The following is a 24,549-nucleotide window of genomic DNA, read 5'->3' on the forward strand; positions in this document are numbered from 1 at the left end:
GATGCTGCTTGGCCTGCTGTGTTCATCCAGCTCTACACCTTGTTATCTCATGTCTTCTTGTTGGCTTTAGAACCCACTCGGGAGGGGAATCAGAGCCCATTCCCTTACAGTAATGGAGGTGGGATTATCCCAGCATTCTACAGCAACAATGGAAGCCCTCTATTGCAACCCATAGCCCCTCCAGGTCATTGAGTGTACCCAATGAGGAGCAAAACTCTGCAGTGCAAAAAGCCTCCAATTTTAGCAGGGTGGGGAAGGGGGTGGAGATTGAGGAATTAACCTCAGTTGCACAATGCATCCTAAATTGCATCCCTTCTGTTGGAGTGGGTCACCAATAACCTTCAGGATTAGTTTTACACAGTCTCCAGTAATGGAAGGCTTCTCTGCTGAGAGCAATTCTGGAGAACAACCGTTAGGCCATTAAAGTAAATGAGGTTATTTCAAACCACTTTTTGGGTCAATTTCATTTATTATTCGTAAAACAAGAAAGAACTAAAGGGATACATGAAAAACACCAAGACTGGGGCACAGTGTTTCGAGACAAGTAAGGAGATTGAAACCTCTGGAATGCCTGCAGCCAGAGTCTCCAACTTGGAGTTTAACAAACTGTAGCCGATGGCCTGTCAGGCGGTAGTTCACAATGAGTTTTGATAAACGTTCGCTCAAAGTATTTTGGAATACACCCGGCCACACGCACACAGCTCCCAACAATCCCTTTAAGATGCAATTATGCACAGCCACGTGCATTTTTAAAAGGGACAACTCGCTGCATTAAATGGACCACGTACAAAAAGAAATTTAAGGTCCCCAACTAGCTGCCTCAATGTGGCATTCCTACAAGTCGGTGGCATCTCACCTCCCCTATCGGAGAGGCGGCACCAAAAGGAGCCCTGTCGTGCAAATCTATCAGGGGCTCAAAATGTTGAGTGCTGACTCTTAGCTTGCATAAAGGAAGGATAAAACAATTGTTTAAAAAGTCTGGTGCTTATTTGCCTTCACGTTGTCAGCAAGTGCAATTGAAATTTTCTTGAACTTGCCAATTGACAGCAGTATGGTCGAAATTCCTGGTGTCAACCATGACCCCAGTAAGGTCCATTGCCTCTAGTCAGATCTGGGCCCCTGTCCCTACCAGGACCCTGATAGGTGGAGTGCTCTGGTAATCAAGTGCCACTACTCCATAACCAAATCTCAAAAGCACAAATTAACCACCAAGCTGCTCAAAATTTGCTTGACTAATTGTTATTTGGGACAGAAACTCTCAAAAGATCAATAAACCAGAATGAAAATCTTATCTTTTGACAAGTGACAAACACAGATGAAGGGTCTAGGCCCGAAACGTCAGCCTCTCTGCTCCTATGATGCTGCTTGGCCTGCTGTGTTCATCCAGCCCTGCACCTTGTTGTCTCGGATTCTCCAGCATCTGCAGTTCCTACTATCTCTGATTATTAATTGCCAGTGTGTAAACAAATTATATCCCCTTTAAATCCAAACATGCACACATTCATTCACAAAATAGTCCAAACAAGACAGTCAGTCCTGCAAAAATACCATGGGTGGAAAACATAAGCCATAAAAAAAAGGAACAAATTCTGGAAATCAAAAGTCCGAACCACATGAGAACCGAGGAGACTCTCTCATTCTTCTGGTTCGTTTTCGTGATATCGTCATGTTGGCACCAACCCCAGAGCAATGTTATATCCTCAACTTGCTAGCCAGTCAGTTAGGTCTAGGTCTTTGCTCGAGTTAGCTGCTCTCCTTTGGGGAATGAGGGTTGTAATTTTTTTTTTTTAAAAAAACCGCTCCCTTCCCCACATCAGAACATGAAGCTCCATCACATACTCTGTGCCTCATTGTGAAGGTGTTCGGACTCTTACAAGCACAGAGAAGGAAAGAAAAGGGAGCTAATCCTTTCCAGGTTACCCTGCTTCACCTGCCCAAAAATCTGCAGGTCTAGGTTTGGTCTGTTCAGTCAGATGAAGGCCCGAAGCAGAAACAAGTGACCAAATACAGCACATCCTTGAGTCAAATTTAGGGACAGCCAAGGCCTATTGTAATAGAAAATGAGATAGGCCCAAACCCAAACAGTAAACACTCCAACTCCTATCGGCAGGCAGGAAAGCCATAAAGAGGAACATCTCCTGCACTTTGGCTGTCTCACTTAAAGGTAGTCATTTAAAATGCTGATCAGGAATGCTACAGCACCAAGACACCAATTAGACTATCATGACAGTGTAACAATTTTAGTATTGCTGCATACTTAGAGATTTACTGAAGGGTGTAAAGTTAGTTCGAAATGGAAGGTTTGCAAAAATCTGGCCACATTCCGAGAGCTCTCTACACTTTAAAATATTAAGACACAGTGCCTCGGTCAGTCAACTCAGGAGTGAAAGACTTCAACTGAGAATGGAATACTGTCACTCGACAATCTGTTCATTCAGAAGGATAAGCAAGCACACTAGGAGGAAAGTGTCGAGAGATCAGGGCTGTTTGAAAACCCCCAACCCCCAAGGCCTTGCCTGCCCTCAATCTGCAGCATGTTTTCCAGCCCCTCCAACCCCATGAGATCTCAGCCTTACTCCAGTGCATCCTCAATCTCCTTGACCCAATAACTGATGTCTTAAGCTCTGGAATTCCACCTCTTCCTTTTACTCTTTCAGCTTCTTATAACATGACACAACGCCCGAGTCCATTAGGCCATTCACCCTCTTTCAGCTTACTCCATAACTTAAGGTCAGCCCTGATCTTACAGTAAACTCCACATTCCAGACTACTCTACTAACCTTTTTCTGCCCTAAAACATTTGAAAACACTGGTACTGACCACTGGTGGCTTGAGGTTGGAGGGGGCAGAGAGCTACCACAAGTAGCCCTTCCTATGCCAGTCTAACGGACTGTTCAGATGGGCAGTCTTGTCTTTCAGAATATGACATAGCTTACTATTGCGCAGTAACTGCGGGTTACGTAAACTCTTGGCCACATTAACTATTAAATGACGAGAGGCAGAGGAAATACACATCTCCTTCTGGAGACTACACCACCAGAATCCAACAGACTGTGTGAGGATTAACATAGCTCATAGCAAACATCTACTCTTTCAACACATACAACGCTTTCCTTCTTTCCTAAAACTGACCAAGCCTTTGATCAGGAGCGTGGCAAGGCAGGAGCCAGAATCAGTGAGTGAGCTCAGAGGTGGCGATGTTAGGAACCTGGAGAGAGTTAGGAAACGAGCTGCTGAGCTTTAGAGTGTGCAGAGGAATGTGGGGGGGTCAGTGGAAAAGAAGGGTGGGGGGCAGCCAGGAGACCATGGGATTAGGAAAATCTAACTTGACAGTTATGTCATGTCCTCCAAAGCCATCACAAGAAAACTGGTTGGGAGGAAGAAGCCAAGCGAGGGAGGGGCTCATCATTTATTAATGCTGACGTAGCAGATACAACTTGGGACAAATCAGATGCTAGGGAGAAGTCTGCAAGGTGGAAATGGAACAGGAACATTGAGAAGGGTCAGTATTGCTCATAAACTCTGTTCATGTCACCCAGGAGGGAGGCCCAGGCCAGCCTCAGTATTTCAACTCGGTTAAGCACACAGTGTTAAATAAAAGCCCTAGGAGTGCAGGAAATCCCACAACTGCAGAAAGATTAATATTTGATGTTCTGGAGACATTGCGCTTGCTTCGTTAGTAGGTCAGAAATCCTACTCACTCTCATGGACTCGGCTTGCAAACTGCAAACCAAAGTAGGTTGGGGAGCTCCGAGTCAGTGAGCCAAGACCCAGAAACAGTGGAAACACGGTATTAAATTGGGTTGGGAACGATGGTGCACATCATCAACAGCCCAAAGCTGGAAGGCCCAAAAGGGAAAAAGGAGAAATACACTGTCGTTGCACCACTGAACATGTTAGCAAACCATTCAGCACAGTCCCAATTTGTAGTCGGATTCCTGTTGCAGTTACATTTGGCCTTAGTGTCCCTAGTGAAAATGGAGGGGGGGGGGGCATTTTCCTGGGATTTCCGCTATTTAGTGATCCCAAAGGAATAGTACACCTGTGTGTAGCATGTGCGTGCACGCGCGCGTGTCTGTCTGTGTCTGTGTCTCTGTGTGTGATTAGTCAGGATATTGACAAGCAGGGGTATACACCCCATTGATAAAGGGCTCTTTTAGTGCAGTAGTAGTGTCTCTACCTCTTACTCAGGAAGGCCAGATTCAAGTCTCTCCGGCTCCAGAGATGTATGACAACCTCTCTGAACAAGGTCTATAGTAAATATCTATTCTTCCCATCAAAGTAGTGCCATGTGAACCCTCAAGTCCATTTAAACAGTGACCTCAAATGCCACTGAGGAAGTCACAAGTAGCATCAACCTAGATTGTATGCTCAAGTCTTCAGAGTGAAAGTCAGACCAAGGAATTTCCAATTCAGAAGGAGAGAGCATTGACAGCTGATCCAATGCAAAGCAGCAAACTGGCTGCAATGTCTGATGGTAGTAAAAATCTCTAAATAAATGCAATTGTTTATTTTTAGTTACAATGAACATGTAACGTTGCTCACGGCAGTGATCAGAACTTTAGTATGGGACTTGACTGTATGAAGCTTCTTAACAAGTTATGTCCCAGATACCACTCAGCAAAGACTATAAAGCCACACTGGACAGAATAAAACAGCCTCTTCAACTGCTTATTGTACAAGAGTCTAATTGAGGCTTTTAGATGATGGAGTTTCCATTAGAAGCACAAAAAAGCTTTTTACTCCTAGACATAGAATGTGAAGTGGTTTTGTCAAGAGAACTCAAATTGAGCCAGACTATATATAAAGTGAGCTCAACTGCACAGCAATAATGTGAAATCAGGACACTGAGGTCTTTTATACAAGTTGATCCAGCAGCAGCTGAATTCACAAACTGACCAATGTGAGATTACACTCTCAGCTCATCCTTCCTCCTGTAATCGTTCTGTTTCTCAAATGGTTGCAGGGCAAAGACAGAGACAGACAGTCTCTTTAAGACTGGTCAGCAACTTGACCCAACATTGAGCAGCCTGCGCCTCCAGGCTTAGCTTCAAATCACTTTCGGCACTGGCTTCAAAACCAGACATGTGACTGCTCAGACAAGAGTGAGCTCAGTGTGTTCATGGGTATTGTTTGTTCAAAAACAAAAAAAAATGCAGGATCTTTGCCAACACAAGATAACCAGCTAATCATCTGTCACACAGTTGGGAGTTGCATGGCATTACTATGGATCAGAATAAAGGTTGAGTCAAAGTCCACTCTTTATACAACCCAGGTACAATCCACACCACATGCGCCAGATGGTTAATCTCTTCAGGCTGCATCAACGTTCCCCGATTCCTAAATGAAATACAAATCGGATGGCAATCAGAAATGGAAGGATCGACTGGAGTGCCCCTTTTAGAAGCCCAGAGGGATAATAATAATAGCCCCTTGCTGCGGTCAGAGCATCAGTCATGGACAGGAACAATGAAAAATCACAACCTGAAACGTTATCTCTGATCTTCTCTCCATAGATGCGGCCTGACAAGTTGAGTATTTTCAACACTTGGTTCTCAGCCATAATGAAAACAATCTATCACAGGAACAGGCCATTCAGCCCTTCAGATCTGCTCCAAAATTCAATGAGATCATGGCTGAAGCTGGTTGTGGTGTCAACTCCACTTTTTTGTCTGTTCCCATAGTCCTTCCATCAAAAAAAAAATATTAAATCAGATTCAACCTTAAATAAATTTCACCATCCAGAGTTGTGGTCTCTGGGGAAGAGAATTCCACAGACTAATGACTCGGAGGAGAAAAAAACAAAATCATCTGTCTTAAAAGTGAGACCATTTATTTTTAAATTGCATCCCCAAAGGTCTGGTCTCTCCTACAGTGGGAAGTATTCTCAGAATCCACCCTGCCACTGCCCTCCAGGATCTGCTAGGTTTCACTGCCAATTTTTGGATGCAGGCACAACATTTCTTCATTAGATAAATCTTTCATTTCAGGAATGAGTCAAATGAACCTTCTCTGAACTGCTTCTAACAGCTATGTTCTTTTTTCAAATATAAAATCACCAAAATTGTACAGATCACTCCAGATGCGGTCTCACTACAGTTCCACAAAGTTCTAATTGTTTGGTAAAGACTGCATATTTATATTTTTGTGTTTTAAAATGTTTGGCCAAAATGGGAAAACAACAGTTTCAAAAATCGAGAGGTCCTGCAGTTCTTCAAAGTGAGTAACCGGACACTCATTGCAAGTCCTGTTCACACAGCTGCCTGGCCAAGCAGTAGTACAAGCCTAGTTCACAGGCGAACTGGAGCCAAAAGGCCCATCTTAGTGCGTCTGCCAACAGGAACCATCGAACTGCCTTCTCGGTCTTTATCTCTGCAGACTGGAAAGTAGGCAACGGCATATATGGAAGCTAAAACTCTCCCCCACACTTCTATAGCTATATGTCAAGAGTTTCTAATTGTTTACCTATGGCTAGAATCTATTTATTTGCAATTAAGTAATTCTTGTTAAGCACAGAAACCTGGTCAGGGCTTTGTGTCAAACTAGGTGTGAAAGACAGGTAAATCAGGGAATTCTGCATAGTCTTGACGAATTGTCAACTTTCATATGACTCCAGGAATAGTGGGGCTTGATCCCAGTGAGGCGAGACAGTTTGCTCTGGTCATTGGTAGGATTTGGGAAAATGTATTGCATCCACCTTCTCCAATAAACACAAATCTTGAAGAAACTCACCTTATTCAAAGCCTAGCTGAAACACCAGTAGAGAGACACTCGTCTCCCCAGCCTTCAACATGAAACAGGCTCCTCCCTCTGGGAGATGGCCGTATTGCTGTTCTTTTCCAAACCTCAGGTGCCCCACATCTGCATTTGGGAATAGCAAGTTAATCAACTGTGGGGATACTGGCAGCCAAATCGTACCCTGTCCTTGCCTGATCACCAACGAGTGCAAACAGGGCTCTAACTACAAGTCACTGAGCTGAAACACTAATGCTGTTTCTCTCACTTTCTCCACAAACGTTGTCAGACTTGCTGATAACTTCCAGGATCTTCTGTTTCTTTCCCACTGCTAGATAGTGATCAGGGTCCCCAAGAACAATAACATCAGTTATTGGTGCTTTAACCTGGAATAAAGCCACCCAGGTATTGAAAGCATTTTAGTGCCAACCCTGGTACCAGTGTCCAAGCAAATCCTGAAATTGACCAGAAACCGCAGAACATGGATGACCAATGTCGGTTTATCATACGCCAACTGGTCCTCGAAGCTGGTACTCTTGGACTGGAGTCCAGTGTTGTAGACGCTGAAGTGTCCTAGCCAGTTACACCAAGGTGTGGTTCAAGGAGAGCTACCATTACATTCAAGGCAAGGCGCACAAGAAATGTCAGCTTTGCTAATGATGCCCAAGTTCTGAGGATGAAAATAAGATTGCAGTTGCAGAACAAGTATTTGGGAAAAAAAAAGTGTTGGGGATGAATTAACGGAGGTCTTTAAGGTTAGGAGGATTATAATGATTTACACAATGACACTTGAAGTTGTTGGTTGGTTCGCCGAGCTAACTGGTTTTCATACAAACATTTCATATCCCTTTCAGATGACATTGCCGGAGCTGTGTAGCCTCCGTTATTCTGTAACGCTCTGCATTTATACCATCTGGTCTGTCATGGTGGAAACAAGGCTGCCCACCATGACAGACTGGACCATATAAATGCAGAGCGGGACAGAACAACAGCGCTTCAACGGAGGCTACACAGCTCCGGCAATGTCACCTGGAAGAGAGGCGAAACGTTTGCATGAAAACCAGTCAGGCTTGGCCAGCCAATCAACAACGTCAACTGTAACCCGAGCTACAGATTTTAGTTAAAACATAATGATACTTGATTTGTACTAGTTGATGTGACGGTAACAGCAGCTTGGTAATTCGAGTTGGCTGGATCAGAAACAAGCAACAGTTTATACATATAGTACTACAGAAAAGGTATTATATGTCTCCCGATGCTTCACAGGCATGTTATTAAACACAACCTAAATCTCATAAGGAGGTATTAGAACGGGGGACCCAAAGTTTCAAAGAAGTGGCAGTTGTAGAGACAGAGTACAGAAACAGGCCCTTCGGCCTAACTCGTCCATGCCAATGAGGTTTCCTAAACTGAACTCGTCCCATTTGCCTAAATTTGGCTCACATCCCTCTAAAACCTTTCCTATCCATGTACCTGTCCAAATGTCTTTTAAATGTTGCAATCGTACCCGCCTCTACTAATTCCTCTGGTAGTTTGTTCCATATACCCACCACCCTCTGTGTGGGGAAAAAAAACAGTGAAAGGGGAGGTAGAGAGAGGATTGGGAGGGGATTACAGAATTTAGGTGTTGGACAGTTGAAGCGACGGACCCCAAATGGTGTTTTGTCAGAAATCTAAGATGTGCAACATGCCAGAATTGGAGGGGCAGAGAGATTTAGGGGGAGTTGTGAAACAAGGAGGGAGTGGCAGTTAGAGAGAGTGTTGAGAGATGGTGGTAGGGGCTTGAAAACAAGAAGAGTGAGAGCATTAATGTCAAGATATTGTCAGAACACAAGTGGGGCGCCAATTCCAAGGAGAATTAAAACAGAGGGTAGAAAAACAATTCTTCAACCAGAACGACTAGAAAGTAGACTTCTCTACAAACCAGTATCAAAGCTGAAGTCTGTAAAACCTTGAAAAAGGAAATTCAAAAGCTGCTCAAAAAAAAAGATGATTAGAAGGATTTGGCAGTGAGGAGAGTGGGATTAGATAACGACGTTCGTGTGGAGAAAAATGCTGGCACAGCCTTGATATGCAGAAAAATGTTTCAGTGCTGGAGTATTCTTTGACTGAGGGGTAAGGTGATCAAACCTTCAGGATTGAATTGTTATTCCAATAGAGGCTTCCAAAAAAAATGAAGAGTACAAAAATGTGTGACTTTCATTTAAGTAGTTTTAAAGAAAAAAATGGACAAGGATGAAATAAAGATTATTTATCAGAGTATGACATTGGAAGGCAGTGAGAAAAGCATGTGGTGTAACACCCATAAACACTTACACCCACACAAGCCCTAGATGAGGATCAGAGCAACAGCATTAATACAAGACATGTCTCATTAATGACTACAATTTGTCACAGAGCACCAACACTGTGCTATCTTTGACCAAATTAAACTGGTTTCCATCATTACCAATCACCCTTCACATTTCCCCTCCCCTTCCATCATACTCTGCGACTCTGATCGACATACTGCTCCTTTTGGTAGGAGGAGAGACAGACACTTGACACTGAGCACTTCACTCCCGAGAGCTAACTCCCCATCAAAAGAGGCACATCTTAACATTTCAGGCCATCCACATCACACCCTCCCAGGACAGGGACAACATGGGGTTAGATACAGAGTAAAGTTTCCGCTTTTCTTTTAAGTTAAAAGTAAACTGAAAGTAAAGTTCCCTTGACACTGTTCCCATCAAACATTCCTGGGACAGGGACAACATGGGATTGGATTTAATCTCCATTGAGATTGGAGAGTAAAGCTTTCTCCACTCTTTCAAACTGAAAGTAAATTCCCTTTACACTATCCAATCAAACACTCCCAGGACAGGGACAGCACGGAGTTAGATACAGAGTAAAGATCTTGGTACATTGTCTGCCCCAAATACTCCCAGGGCAGGTACAGCATGAGATTATAGACAGAGTAAAGCTCCCTCTACTCTTTTAGATTGATAGCAAAGCTCCTTCTATATTGCCCCCTACAAACGCTCCCAATACCAGAACAGCCTGGGGTTAGATACGAGTGAAGGTCCCTCTACGCTTTTGAAGTGAAAGTAAAGCGTTCTCTACTCTTTTAAACTGTAAGTAAATGGGATGTAAACCTCCCTGTACACTGCCCCCATCAAAGACTGCCAGGATAGAGACAGCACTGGGTTAAACATGTAGTAAAGCTGCCCTGGACAGGCACAATATGGATTTGGCACGGATTTTAGAAATTGCTGCAGGCTCCTGTATGCACATTGGATTAAACTGGCTTGAATTCAGTCTCTCCCACCTACCCCCTCACTCTCAATGCAGAGAATTGCATTCATTTGCTCATTCACTTCATAGTCCATCTCTGCCAACTGCACTTTCACCTTCAATGTGCTCTTCCTCTATGGGGAATTTGACCAGTGGTTTGCCAAAACACACTGTTAGCCACATAGAACAATTTCCTATTTTCCAGGAAGTACACAATGATTTTGCATGCTAAGAAAACACAGTCGATGACAGACATACAGAGATCCTCTGCTGAGAGGAACCAGTTCACATGCACAGACTGTGCCTCCTGGTTCAAGACCCAAGGTATGAAATAATTGAAGAGTAAGAGTAAAGAAGACCCATCAAGAGTTTGAGAGGAAGAAGAACAAAGGGTTATCCTCAAGTAGTATCTATTTACACTGGATAAGAGAAACTTGGGATGGGCTGGATGGAGATCTTGGAAATTATGGAGGGCTTTGACAGAGTCAAAGGAGAGAACGGATCTTAACTTGTGAGGAGTCCAAAACTAAGGATCCTAAATAAAAGGCTGAGATTTTCAGAGACTAAATAACTCCGGAGCTATTTAAAAAGGATCCAAGTCAGATCCCTAACCGCATTTCCAGTGCTCCTAGTTTTTCTGGGTTCCAGAGTAAGGGTGCAGATACACTCCTCTATGGCTATGCTGTCTAGCTCCATTGTGGGAGTAGGATCCTAGTGCCACTCCCATTAAGACCAGACCCCAGCATGGTGCAGCTCCAATAACACTCAAGAAGCTTGACACCATCCAGGGCAAAGCAGCCCACTTGGTTGGCACCACATTGACCATCTTCACAAACACAGTGACAGCAGTGTATACCTACGAGAGGCATTGGTAACTTCTTCAGTAGTGCCTGACAAACTCATGGCCTTGGCCATCTCAAAGGACAAGGGCAGAAAACCACCACTTGAAGTTCATCCTCAAGCCACACATCATCCTGACTTTGGAACAATAGCCCCATTCCTTCACTGTTGTTGGTTGAAAATACTGGAACATCCTTTCCAACAGCACTGTATACATATCTACGTCCCCATCCCTACATTTCTGCAGCAGCTTAGCTCGTGATACCTACATCGAGTCAGCAAATCTTTAAAATAAAGGAAATCACTTTTTTAAAAAATGGTACGAGAACGTGCCGTTCTCTCTCCATCATGAGTGTGGAGCTTGCAATACCACACAGGGGAGTTGAGTGACTCACATTAAGGCAGTTAGGTGAAGACAAAGCTAGTTAAACACTGGGAGGTGACAAGAATTGCAACAGTTACAAGAATTAGGTTGGAAGACCAATGTAGACCGTAAACACAGGTGCTGGCCCGCTTCTGTAGACAGCATATAAAACTGTATTAAAATAAAACTACAATGAAATGTCACACACCAGGGTCACAATATTCCTCAAAAGGCGTAATCAGCACCTTGATAAATTTTCCAGACAGTCTCAGGCAGGGAACATAGGAAATAGGAGCAGGAACAAGCAATTCTGCCCTTCGAACGCACTGTGCCATTTAACATGACTTTACCCTAGTCTGAACTCCACTCTCCTGCCTCCTCCCCACAGCTCTTTATCCTGTTGTTTTTCATCAGAAACATATCGATTTCTTTCTTGAATCTGTTGATTGATGTCGAGGGAGAAGGGAGGAATCGGTTGAGGGAGGAGTACTTAACTAGCTGTTGATAGCTACTCAAGGAGCGTTATGTAACTCTGTACTATTTCCAAACATCATTTCCAGCATCATAAAAAATACTACTACAGGAAATCCTCTCAAGACCTTTTTGTTAAAGACTTGATGTGTAGTCCTGGGGGATAAAAGAAATCTATTATCAGAGTTTTACTTCAATTGAATTGACAAAGACTTATTTTCAGCCCTTTCAAAGGCTCCCCACCACCTCCACCACCCACCTCCCTCCCCACAGGTCAACATGTTTCCAGTTTCTGTATGAAGAAGTGGGCAGTACAGTGGCTCAGTGATTAGCACTGCTCCTCACAGCACCAGGGGCCTGGGTTCAATTATACCCTTGGGTGACTGTCTGTGTGGAGTTTGCACATTCTGCCAGTGTCTGTGCGTGTTTCCTCCGGGTGCTCCAGTTTCCTTCCACAGTCCAGAGATCTGCAGGTGGATTGGCCATGCTAAAATGCCCCTAGTGTCCAGGGATGTGCAGGATTGGTGGATTAGCCATGGGAAATGTGGAGTTACACTTAGAGAGTAAGGGGGTGGGCCTGGGTGGGATACCCTTCGTAGGGTCAGCGTGGACTCGATGGGCCGAGTGGCCTGCTTCCACACTGTAGGGATTCGATGGCTCTAAGTGTAGTTGGGGCAATCTCAGCCCTTTTCACGGTCATTAAACCACAGCACAGCACTCTGTCCTTAATTCAGCATTGACTTGCAGTCTCCCTCAGGCCATTTCTGATGCAGAAATAAGAGACTGTCATTTTGGTGCTAGAAAGAGTAGTCTTCAAATGTCATTTAACTATATTCATAAGGCATAATAGAGAGCACATAACCCATGCTGTACTTGTCCTGAAAGAGGTTGATGGCAACAGCGTAGAGTGTAAGAGATATTTACTCCAAATCCAACCTGCATTGTACCAGACCTCAGAATTGTTATTTTTTAAATTTGTTCATGGATTGTGGGTTGTGGATACCGCTGGCTGGGCTGGTATTTATTGTCCATTTTTAATTGCCCAGGAGGCAATTAAGAGTGAGCCACATTGTCGAGAGTCTGGAGTTACATGTAGCTCAGACCAAGTAAAGGTGGCAAATATCCTTCCCTAAAAAAAGTCGTTAATGAACCACGGGTTTTCAGAACAATCAATAGTTGTTACATAGTCAACATTAGGTTAGCTTTTTTATTCTAGTTTTTATTGAATTCAAAACTTCATCTGCCTTGATTCAAGGGATTTAAACTCTTGTCCACAGAACATTTGATGCATTCAATGGAAGGGTACCTTTATTGGGTGCAGAAAACATGGAAAATTTCCATTGCCTCGTTTAAACTTCCTTGACAGAATTCATCCCAAAGTGGATCCCTGCTCATGACCCAAGAGAATCCTGCACCTGGAGAAAACAGATCTGAGTTTTCACAGGGTATAGAAGGTTGAAAACAGTCCACTTCAAGCAGGAGCTGGAGACTGAATAGTACCTGTTGTGAAAGACAGCAACTGGGGAATCCACTTGGACCAGGAGCCAACTCAGTGCTACTATCTTCAGAATCTAGACTCCAGGAATCCAGGAAACTTACAGCTGACAAAAAAAATGCTCCACTGATACAACTGAGGGGAATGCTCTTCTGAACTATTTTACCCATGTCCTTCTAGACAGCAATTTGACACTCTCCAGCTCCCTGCACCCTCGTGTTGAGATCAAGATACATTGCAGCATCTCCTCACCATGTACTTTGCAATTCCTCAACACCACACAAGCTGCAATTTCCTGATTTCCCTTCAGCTGTTCCCCACTCCACCACTCATGTTCCCTGACTGCCCCTCCAGCTAGATCTTCACTGGCAACATAATGGTGGAGTGGAACAGAAACAGATCTGTGAAAATTTGGTTCTGCCTGTACCGTTCAATGGTGGATTGGAGGAGACAATACAAGATGTTTCTCCAGTGCAGTACCACATCTCCGCTGCATTATCGGTGGCAGTAACTCGGTCAAGTTGTTAACCTGGCACCTCAGTCTACCTGCTCAGGGAGAACAGGGCTTGTTCACAATGCCCGGAATACTAACAGAAACAGAAGTTGCTGGAAAAGCTCAGCAGGTCTGGCAGCATCTGTGAAGAGCAAATCAGAGTTAACGTTTCAGGTCTGGGGTGACCCTTCCTCAGAACTGATGGTAGCTGGGAAAATGTCAGTTTATATGCAGAAAATAGGGAGGGGGATGGGTATGATAGAGCCCAAAGAGAGTGAAGAGCAGTTGGACAGACAAAGGAGTTGATAATGGTCTGGCTAGGAGGGTATTAACAGTTGTTAATGGGAGCTGTTAGTGACTAACAATGGCAGGTTGTGATAACAAGGCCTAGTGTGTGGGGTAGAGGGCCAGGACATGGGAGAGTTTAAGCCCTAAGATTATTGAACTCGGTACCGAGTGCGGAAGGCTGCAGGGTTCCCAAGCGGAAAATGAGGTGCTGTTCTTCCAACTTGTGCTGAGCTTCGCTGGAACACTGCAACAAGCCAGAGACAGAGATGTTGGCCAGGTAACAGGGTGGAGTGTTAAAGTGGCAGGCAACAGGTAGCTCAGGGTCTTTTTTGCTAGCAGAATGCAGACATTCTGCAAAGAGGTCACACAGTATACGCTTCATTTCACCAACGTACAGGAGACCACATTGTGAGCAGCGAATGCAGTATACTAGATCCTGGGAAATGCAGGTGAAGTGTTGCCTGGAATACTAAGCCTCCTTAATATAGAGTCAAAGATGTACAGCATGGAAACAGACCCTTCGGTCCAACTCCTCCATGCCAAACAGATATCCTAAATTTATTTAGTTCCCATTTGCCAGCATTTGGCCCATTTCCCGCTACACACTTCCTATTTATATACCCATACAGATGCCTTTTAACTGTTGTCATTGTACATGCCTCCACCATATCCTCTGGCAGCTCATTCCATACCTGCACCACCCTCTGCATGAAAATGTTGCCCCTTAGGTCTCTTAAACCTATGCCCTCTAGTTTTGGGCTTCCCCACCCCAGGGAAAAGACCTCATCTATTTAGCCTATCCATGCCCCCTCATGATTTTATAAACCTCTACAGGGTCACCCCCCAGCCTCCAATGCTCCAGGGAAAATAGCCCCAGCCTATTCAACCTCTCCTTATGCTCAAACCCTCCAACCCTGGCAACATCCTTGTAAATCTTTACTGAACCCTTTCAACTTTCAAAACATCCTTCCTATTGCAGGGAGACCAGAACTGAATGCAGTATTCTAAAAAAGTGACCTAACCAAATGTGCTGTACAGCCACAACATGACCCCCAACTCCTATACTCAATGCATTGACCCATAAAGGCAAGCATAACAAATGCCTTCTTCACTATCCTGCCTACGTGGGACTCCACTTTCAAGGAATAGGAACCTGCACTCCAAGGTCTCTTTGTTCAGCAACACTACCCAGGACTTTACCATTAAGTGATAAGTCCTGCCCTGATTTGCCTTTCCAAAATCCAGTACCTCACATGCTCAAGGGTTGTGTCTTTCACTTTAAGAATCTCAGAGCAGGAAGGGATATTTTAATATTGACTCTATTTGGTGATGGAGAAGAGAGAGAAAGAAAAAAAAAATCAGGAAGAGTACAGATGCTGGAAGGCTGATTAAAATAACAGAACATGCTTGAAAGACTTAACACGTAATTCAGCAACTGTGGAGTGACAAACAATTGAAATGTTTCATGTCAGGACCCTTTGATAAAGGTTCCTCTATCACAGTCAAATGTTACCAAATATTGTCGTCACCATCTCAAGTCTTGTTCCCCATTCAATTGTGCTCCTGACTTACACTGACACCAGTCAAAAAATCTGAGTTTTAAAATCCTCATCCTGACTTACAAATCCCTCCATGGCCTCATCCCTTACTATCTTTTTCCCCACATTGAGGCGTTTATAGAAACACAAGAACAGGAGTAGGCCATTCAGCCCATCAAGCCTATGCTGTTATATCATCTGATTGCAGCCGATTGAGCACTTTATTGTCTTTTATCCAAGCTAACCCCCATAAATCTTCACGTCATTGGCAATCAGAAATCTCAATTTTAAACATACTCAAAGATTGAGCTTCCACACACCTCCAGAGTAGGTAATTCCGAAGATTCACTATATTTGGAGTTCAAAACAAATTCTTGGTCCTAAATAGCATTCCCCTTCTTAAAAACCAGGGTAAGCTGCTTCATAACTTGCTCACAATACACAGATGCTTAGCTTTGTATCAATTGCAAATTTGGCCCCCATTTCCAAATCATCGACATATTAAGAACTGCTGGCACCACAGTCCTGAAACAAAGAGTGCTAGCGAAACTCAGCAGGACTAGCAACATCTGTGGAGAGAGAAAAAGAGTTAATGTTTTGAGTCCAGAACTCTTGAACTTGATAACCAGACCCAAAATGTTAACTCTGTTTCTCTCTCCACAGATGCTGCCAGATCTGCTGAGCTTCTCCAGCATTCACCCCATGTGCTTCAGATTTCCAGCATCCACAGTGTTTTGCTTTTACCCAAGTACTGATTCTCACAATACCCCATTAGTGACAATCTGCCAAAGATGAACGACCCATTTATCCCTTTCTGTTTTCTGACTATCAGCCAATCCTTAGTCCAGGCAAGCACATTACCTCCTATCCCATGTGGTTTAACAGTAGCACTCATGCCTAAGAATGCAAAGTCTCCCTTCAGAGAGGCTTTGACATTTCAATGCAATACCAATTGCTATACGTCAAAATGTGCTGCTTTCCTCATGCAAAGGAGGAGGGCTTACACTTGATGTAAAGTTCCCACGGCACTATTCAACCTCCATTGGCTAATATTTATTCTAGACCAACACCTAATTTTATTTGAACAGTTCAGGAGGTTTACCAGGGTAGAATATTGGGAGGGTGTTTTCTCGTGTTTGGATGTAGAACTGGGGACACAGTTTCAAAATAAAGGGTCTTCCACTTAAGGCAGAGATGAGGAGGAACTTCTTTAGAGGGTCACTAATCCTTGATATTGTCTTCCAGACAACAATGGAAGCTGGCTCACTAGATACATTCAGGCTAAGCGAGGTAGTTTTTATGATTGATTATGGATTTGTGGTTTGCATGGCGAAAACAGGCAGGTAAGCTGAAGCTGAGACCACTATCAGACTGGCCATGATCTTCTCAAACCAATTTTGGAATAGTTCGCTTGCAACGAGGCTCCGTCCTCCCCAAATATTCACATTCTTGATAGATTTTTTTTTTTTTTTTTTTTTTTAGGTATTATCTAAATCAACCTGTTCAGAGATGTTATTACACACTTTTGCAGCAGGTGGGACTTGAACCCAGGCCTCTGGCTCAGGTACTACCATTGCAACACAAAGGCCCCTTCTCAAATGACAGAGGGAGCCAATGACCTACTCACTCTCCCATTTCTTATGGCTTTAAAGAGATGATTTGGGCACTGTTTAGGCAGCTTACTGCGCGCAAATTGGCTGCTGCATTCCCCACATTCCCACAGCAAGAACACTTCAGCCATTCTGCAGAGGTTGTAAAGTGCTTTTCAACATCCTGAGGTCGAGAAAGATGCTTTACGTTTCAAAAGGTACAAGTTTGGCTTCTCTCTACTATTCCTTAAGACTGATCCTCATGACAGTAAGATTCCACAGGTACTGTTGCACCAGAGCCCTTCATAAATAACATCCAGGATAGCAGGCATCACAGCAAACCACAAACCTTTAATGGTATAACATGCACTGGAAATACTATGGAATACTATCAAATACTTTCTAAATTCTGTCAGAAAAAGCCATACTGTATTTCAGGCTAAACTATGAAATCAAATTTTTTGCCTATCACAAATCTAGTCTTGTTACTCTTGCCTAATTTTAAACACTAGAGTAATGTATCTTAAACTTTCACTGGGAGATTAAACTGTTTATTGATATAAACTGACTAAATTACACATCAAACTGATTTGAGGAGCAAGATTGATTCTTCAGCCTATTTAGGTTTTATTTTTGCCATTGCAGTTCAGCTTTGCCGTTTCCAAGTGAACTGCTCCAACTGAGGTATAGAATTAGTGATGGGGCATCATAGTTATTCCCACGGCACGGTTACCTTATAGCCATGAAAACAGCCAAAATTCAGAATAAAAGCATGATAGTAAAACTGAGCACCAGCAATGTCAAATGCTAACACAAAGAGCATCTGCTACTGTTGAAACAGGGTGTCTCCATTTGTGATTACTTACTAGACCCAACAACGTGGCTTGCTTTCTCATTGTAGTCTGGCCTTATTCACAGCTCGTGAGCTGTTTAGCTTGAATCAGTTCATTTACAAAAAAAGCCTAACTTAGCTGACAAACTATTAAGAAAAATTGAGATAATTTAGCAATGTGAATTCTTAACTTGGAGAGTCCTGCCCTACATGTAACCTTATTCATTAAATACACTGTTTATCGGTGCGCGCATAGAACGAAATAGAATGTACAATAGAAAAAGGCCATTCAGCCCAAATAGTCCATACCAGTGTTTCTGAAAAATGCAAGCCTTCACTCATTCATCACCGTATCCTGGTTTCTCTTTCATGTTTATCCAACTTCTCCCCTATTACATCCACATCATTCATTTCCAACTACTCCTTATGGTATAGGAGCCCCGTGTTCTAGCAACTGAATTCTCCATTGGTTTTAATCAGTGACTATCTTACATTTACATCTCTTGTGTTGATTTCCATGAGTGGAAACGTCCTCTGTGTCTATCCTCTCAGACTCTTTTGCAATCGCGAAATGCACTAGTCTTCTCTTCTGCAGAGGAGAGAGCCCAAGTCTGGTCAATCATTCTTGATCTCAGTCCTGGTACCATCTTTCTATATTTATCTGCATTTTCCAATGCCTTCTATCCTTCATACTGTAAAGATCAGACTGCGGTCTAACCAACATTCTGGACAAGTGCAACATAAAATTGAAAAGCAGAGATTATTTCTTTTGAAGTGAATGCCAATGAATTTGTTTTTGAAACTGTATGATTGCCGTCATTCAACTACAATTCCCATCATCAATCTTTGGAATACCAGCTCTCATCTTTTGCCAATCTCAATAACCTTCCTTAACCTCTGAACTCCTTTTTGCGTATGCTACTCATCCTGACTCTGTATGCTCAGAGTAATTTCTCTACTATTCACTAGCTTATACAAGGGAACTTGGAAATCCAAATATATTACATCTACAATATTACCCGAATCTACTCTTACTGAATTCTTTCAAGCAGTAAACAGAAAAGATAAAAGATTTCTCAAGCACTGGAAGCTCTTTTTAAATCTGTGCCAATTACTCAATGATTTGATAGAAAGCCATCCAGGAATCAAAGAGAATGACAGAATGAAGATTCCATTATCCTTCCTACCATTGATATTAATTTTACTGAGCTACAGTTCCTTAGTGTTATTATGTGGCTATGCTGAATTTTTAAGTGAAATTTTATATTTTGTATAAATGCATCTCTACTATCTCTCATTTAACTTAATAAATAGATAGCATCCACTGAATCTTGGGATTTTATCCTCTAAGTTTGTCAATTACCTCCTTTTTTGCTATCTTATGTATTTATATTTTTGGATCCTTCCAACAAAAAATTTCTTTATATTAAAGCATTTCTAGTATGTGTAAAGAAAGTGCCCCAGAGCACTTCACAGGAACATTATAAAACAAAATATGACACTGAGACACATAAGGAGAAGTTAGGGAAGATTGCCAAAAGCTTGATCAAAAAGATGGATTTTAAAAGGAGGAAATAGACAGAGAAGTGGAGATGTTTACTGTGGTAAGTCTGGAGCTTAGGGCCCAGGAATCTGAAGGAAAGAATGGGCTGAGTCACTAAAATTAGGGAAGATCAAGAAGGCTCGAATTAAAGGTGTGCAGATACATTGGACGAGCTGGAGAAGATTACAGGGATAAGAGGGTGAAGCCATGAAGAATTTTAATAATAAGTTTGAGCATCTTTTGTAAAAATTGAGGTATCTAGTAAACCAGGAACCAACATAGATCAGTTAGCATAGGGGTATCCATGGGTAAACAGGATTTGACACAAGTTACAAAATGAGCACCGATTTGGGTGGGCTCGAGTTTAAAAGAGTGCAGGATGTGAGCAGTGGGCTAAATATAGTCAAATTACAAAAAAAGGCAGGGATGAGGACTTTAGTAACAAATGAACTGAGGTGGGGTGGAGTCAGGCAGTGTAACAGAGGTTGAACTAAGTGGTCATAATGATGGGTCAAATGACACCAATATAAAGGTACCTCAATCATTGAATATATAAAAACCAATCGTTCTGTTCCAGTGGTGTTACTAAATTGGGTTACAAGAGGAAAGATATACTTCTTGGACTGTGATGATAGATAACCGTACCCTATGACTCTGGCCGGCAGAGGTTCTGTCCTTCACTGAGAGTTAACCAATTGCATCAGGAGGGTGAATGAGGTTGGTAAGACTTGCCTCAGTGTTGCCTGTTCAATAGTCAGAGCCTTTTGCTGAAAAGACAGAAAACAAGGACCCTCTTGTGGCCCAGTGGTAGTGTCCCGACCTTGGAATGGGAGGCCAGGTTCAAGCCCCCACCTGCTCCAGAGGTGTGCAATAACATCTCCAAAACAGGTTGATTGGAAAAATTCGTTTAAAAAAAAAAAAAGCAGACTCAGGGCCCTCTTATGGCACCGAGGTAGTGTCACTATCCCTGGGCCAGGAGGCCCAGGTTCAAGTCCCAACTGCTCCAGAGGTGTGCAATAGGTTGATTAGAAAAACAGGTAGAATTAAAACAAGAGTCTCAGGTGCGAGATAACAAGGTGCAGAGCTGGATGAACACAGCAGGCCAAGCAGCATCAGAGGAGCAGGAAAGCTGACTTTTCGGGCCAATGGGCAGGATTGGGGCTCGAGCGTGGTCCCCATCAGCCCTGGCAGCAACAACCAAGGTCCCCATGTGAAGGCAGCTGACTTGGATGGTTCAGGTGGCAATGGCAGAACCCCATCTAGCCTCAGTGGGGAGAGGGGTAGATAACAAACAAGATTTTTTTTAAAAAAAAGAAACAAGCACATTAACCCAGAGGAAATGCAGAACCAGAATGACGCAATGTCACCACAAGCCACTCACAACCCAAAAAGTTCCAGAACTTTCAACAACAATCCACCTGGACAAGTCTCTGCCAGGACCAAAACTGCACAGAGTGTGGGTCAGAAAACTAACAGCAGCCCCAGTCATTGTAGGCTGTTCCAGCCAACACTTAGTGCTGTGTCTGACATTGGCCCAGCCTCTCCATCCCTGGAAAGTCAGTGAGCTCCAGCAGCAGGAGAGGGGCTGGTGGGGTGAAGAATGAGAGAGAAGAGAGACAGCAACCCCTCCTTTTCCTCTCAGGGTCCTGTTCTCTCTTCCATACTAACTGGCATTGTAAACACCAGCTCCTGTCACATCTCACCTCCCCCCGCCATGACCCCCACCAAACCAGCTTCCCCCAGCAGCAACATTCACCTTATTCCGAGCACAAACGCACAGACAGCATTACATCTGCTGGGTTAAAACCTTCACTGCAGAGATCAGGAGACAGAAGCCATTCAAGTTACTTTGAGACCTCAGAGCTGGCAGTTAAATCCCTGTTAATGGAGTTTAAAATACACCACTGTTTGGAGGGGATTAAGTAGATAGTGATACGCACCTTAAACCTACTTCAATACATCATTTTACCAGTATTTTTATTTAAAAAGGGGACAAGCACAATAGGGCTGATTGAGGCAGAAACAAGGGGTTAGTGGTCCATACGGGCTATATTAATCCAGGGACATAATTATTTCCCCTTCTCTACCTCCCCAACCCCCAACACACCGAGTAAAACAGAAAGGTGGGGAGATGAAAGGAAATAAACCATGTGAAATCTCCAGCGATATTGAACCCAGAGCCAACCGCAAAGCGTGAAAGAGACCCAGAGAATTCGATCAATGCTTGGACTTGGGAGTCTCTGTCAGTCTCCCTGTACCGGGGGGGAACCCTGATTACAGCTGGGGTGGAGGGAGAGGCTTTTATCCTTCTCCCCACCACCACCCTCAGCCCTTAATAACGCAACCTATTATGTTTAATATGCAGTTTGATTTATAAAGTGGGGGCGCGGATCTCACAGTGATGTTGGGAAGCAAGAGAGACCCCTTTGGTTGAAAGAGCTACTTTATTAATAATAAAATAAGGGGGGGGCTGCAACCCACGGGAAACAGAGAAAGCAGGGTGGGGGTGGAGAGAGAAAGCAGAGAGCACTATTAGCGCGTCCTGGCTCTGAGTAAGGAACGCGGGTGTGATCGTCAGCACAATCTGCTACCTAACCGAGGCTTGCTTAGCTACTGCTTCCAGCTTTCCACCACACTGCAATGCAGTTCTGAAACTGTACCCTCCCCTCCCCTTTCCTCCCCCCTCCCCCTCCCCTTTTACATAACAAAAAAATATATAACCCCAACTGTCCCAGCAGCTTCAGAATCCCATTTAACCTGGAGATCACCTATTTCCATGTGGGTTTGTGTAATAACCCAGATTAATACACCGGGTCGGGGAAGGGTCCCAAAACATTACACGGCGTAGAACGAAACAGAAAAACCACACACGCATACACTCAGGAACCTACCTTTGACCTGGGTCTCGTATTCCGTGGTGATCTCTTTGTCCTTTTTGAATTTTGCTTGAGATGACATCCTGTCTGCCGGCTCCAGTTCGCAGCACTAGCTCCTCTCGTCAGTCCCGAGGGCTGTTAAACTCTTTTCCCCTCACTCACTCGGTTACAGCTTCAGGAGCTGTGTGTGTGTGTGAGTGAGAGAGAGAGAGAGAGATCTGGGAATCTCTCCAAGTCACACACTGTGTCAGGTTCACGCTGTGAAATCGCTTGAAAATAAAATAAAACCCACCTCCTCTTTCTCCCCCTACTGGCCTGTTTTTTTTTGGGGGGGGGGGAATAGAGAGCAGAGATAGACACAAACGCTGCTCCTTTTCCTCAATCGCTCAGCTTATTTACTCAGTTCCATTGTGAGAGGTTCCCTTTGAAAAGCTGTCCTATATATAGGAGAGAGAGAGAGAGGATGTAGTTGTAAAGGCGAAGGTTCCAGCTCAGAAAATGCAGGCAGCGACTCCGAGCCTGTGGTGTGCTGTTGGGGGAGTGAGAGGAAAGGCTGGGGAGGTGGGGAGCTGGGGAGGGGGAGAGATTGTGGTGGGATAGGCAGCCTGAACTGGGAGCACTTCCTCACTGGCTCGCCTTGTGTCCGGCTCCCCTGCAATCTCTCATCCTGCTTCAGCCTCCCAAATCTTCCAAGCTGCGGCTCAAATCTGAAGCAGAGGAGCGAACTGCATTTGAGGGAAGGAGGGGGAAGAGAGAGAGAGAGAGGAAAAAAATGTCTGTTTCTCCTGACTGCAGGCACGGTCACGTCAAGCACTCCTCCCACCCCCTGAGTGCAAGTCAGAGGGAGGGGACATATCGTATCCTACAGGACACTCTCTGAATTGCATGGGGTTCGTGTATCTTTATCTCACAATGTGGCTCGCACCATCCCCACCCAAGAGCTGCGCCGAACAGCAGTTCTGACCATCTTTCCTGTTTCCTGCTGGGCCTTCTTAGTCTTGTGCCTTTTCGGCTGTTTGCTGACTCCGCTCAAAAGTTAAGCCCTGCGCTGACCTCCTGTGACACCCGGGTGGAGCTCCCCGGGTGGAGGAACTTTGGGGCTGTGTTCACTGGGACACACTGAGGTTGTTGGCCGGGGTAGGATGGGCAGCCTCCCGCACACTATCTCTCAATCGGCAGCACACGCAGTGGTGGATTGAGATTTGCTGTGATATAAATAATAACAAATCAAACTATTCCATTGTATAACAGTATTGTTCTCTTGCTCCCTGCGCCTTGATAAATCCCTTGAACCCCTTCCCTTCTCAATCAGCTGCCCATGGTCCTGAGGCCTCCCTTCTGAGCTGCCTCTCTATTCCGTTCCTATTTCCCTACCCACCTGCTTTACCTCCTCACTCCTTTACCTCCCATGTTACCTTCCCCATCCTTTTTTTCTGGCCCAACTGCTATCTAGTTTAATTCATTCAAGGGCCAGCATTTATTGCCCGTCCCTAGTTGCTCCTTGAGAAGGTGGGGGTGAGCTGCCTTCTTGAACCGCTGCAGTCCATGTGCTGTAGGTAGACCACAATGCCCTTAGGGAGGGAAGTCCAGGATTTTGACCCAGTGACAGTGAAGGAACAGTGATATATTTCCAAAGCGGGATGGTGAGTGGCTTGGAGGGGAACTTGGAGGTGGTGTGTTCCCATGTATCTGCTTCTGTTGTCCTTCTAGATGGCAGAGGTCATGGGTTTGGAAGGTGCTGCCTGAGGATCTTTGGTGAATTTCTGCTGTGCAACTTGTAGACAGTAGACAATGCTGTTACTGAGCATCGGTGGTGGATGGAGTGGATGCTTGTGGATGTAGTGCCAATCAAGCGGGCTGTTTTGTCCTGGATGGTGTTAAGCTTCTTGAGTGTTGTTGGAGCTGCACCCATCCAGGCAAGTGGGGAGTATACCATCACAGTCCGAACTGTGCCTTGTAGATGGTGGACAGGCTTTGGGAAATCAGAAGGTGAGTTACTCCATGCAGCATTCTTAGCCTCTGACCTGCTCTTGTATATTTATATGACTGATCCAGTTGAGTTTCTGGTCAGTGGTGGCCTCCTGGATGTTGATAGTAGGGGATTCAGTGATGATAATGGCAATGAATAACAAGGAATGGTCATTAGAATCTTTGTTGCTGCAGTTGATCATTGCCTGGCATTTGTGTGGTACTAATGTTACATTTCACTTGT

The 24,549-nt window shown here is 44.1% G+C and overlaps 1 protein-coding gene across 2 annotated transcripts in view; it reads right to left on the reverse strand.

Annotated features, from left to right (window-relative positions):
* The window catches only part of srgap3 (SLIT-ROBO Rho GTPase activating protein 3), a 210,277-nt gene extending 186,969 nt beyond the window's left edge, over positions 1–23,308 (reverse strand). Inside the window, exon 1 of one of the 2 annotated variants that reach the window (XM_048606510.1) lies at positions 22,353–23,308. In XM_048606510.1, coding sequence (XP_048462467.1) covers positions 22,353–22,419 — 67 coding nt within the window. In that variant the 5' untranslated portion in view covers positions 22,420–23,308. The remainder of the gene's footprint in view (positions 1–22,352) is intronic. The other variant, XM_048606511.1, reaches the window with a different exon arrangement.
* Between the last annotated feature and the right edge of the window lie 1,241 nt (positions 23,309–24,549).

The sequence above is a fragment of the Rhincodon typus genome, chromosome 16 (assembly GCF_021869965.1).
Source record: "Rhincodon typus isolate 14 chromosome 16, sRhiTyp1.1, whole genome shotgun sequence".
Taxonomy (NCBI): domain Eukaryota; kingdom Metazoa; phylum Chordata; class Chondrichthyes; order Orectolobiformes; family Rhincodontidae; genus Rhincodon; species Rhincodon typus.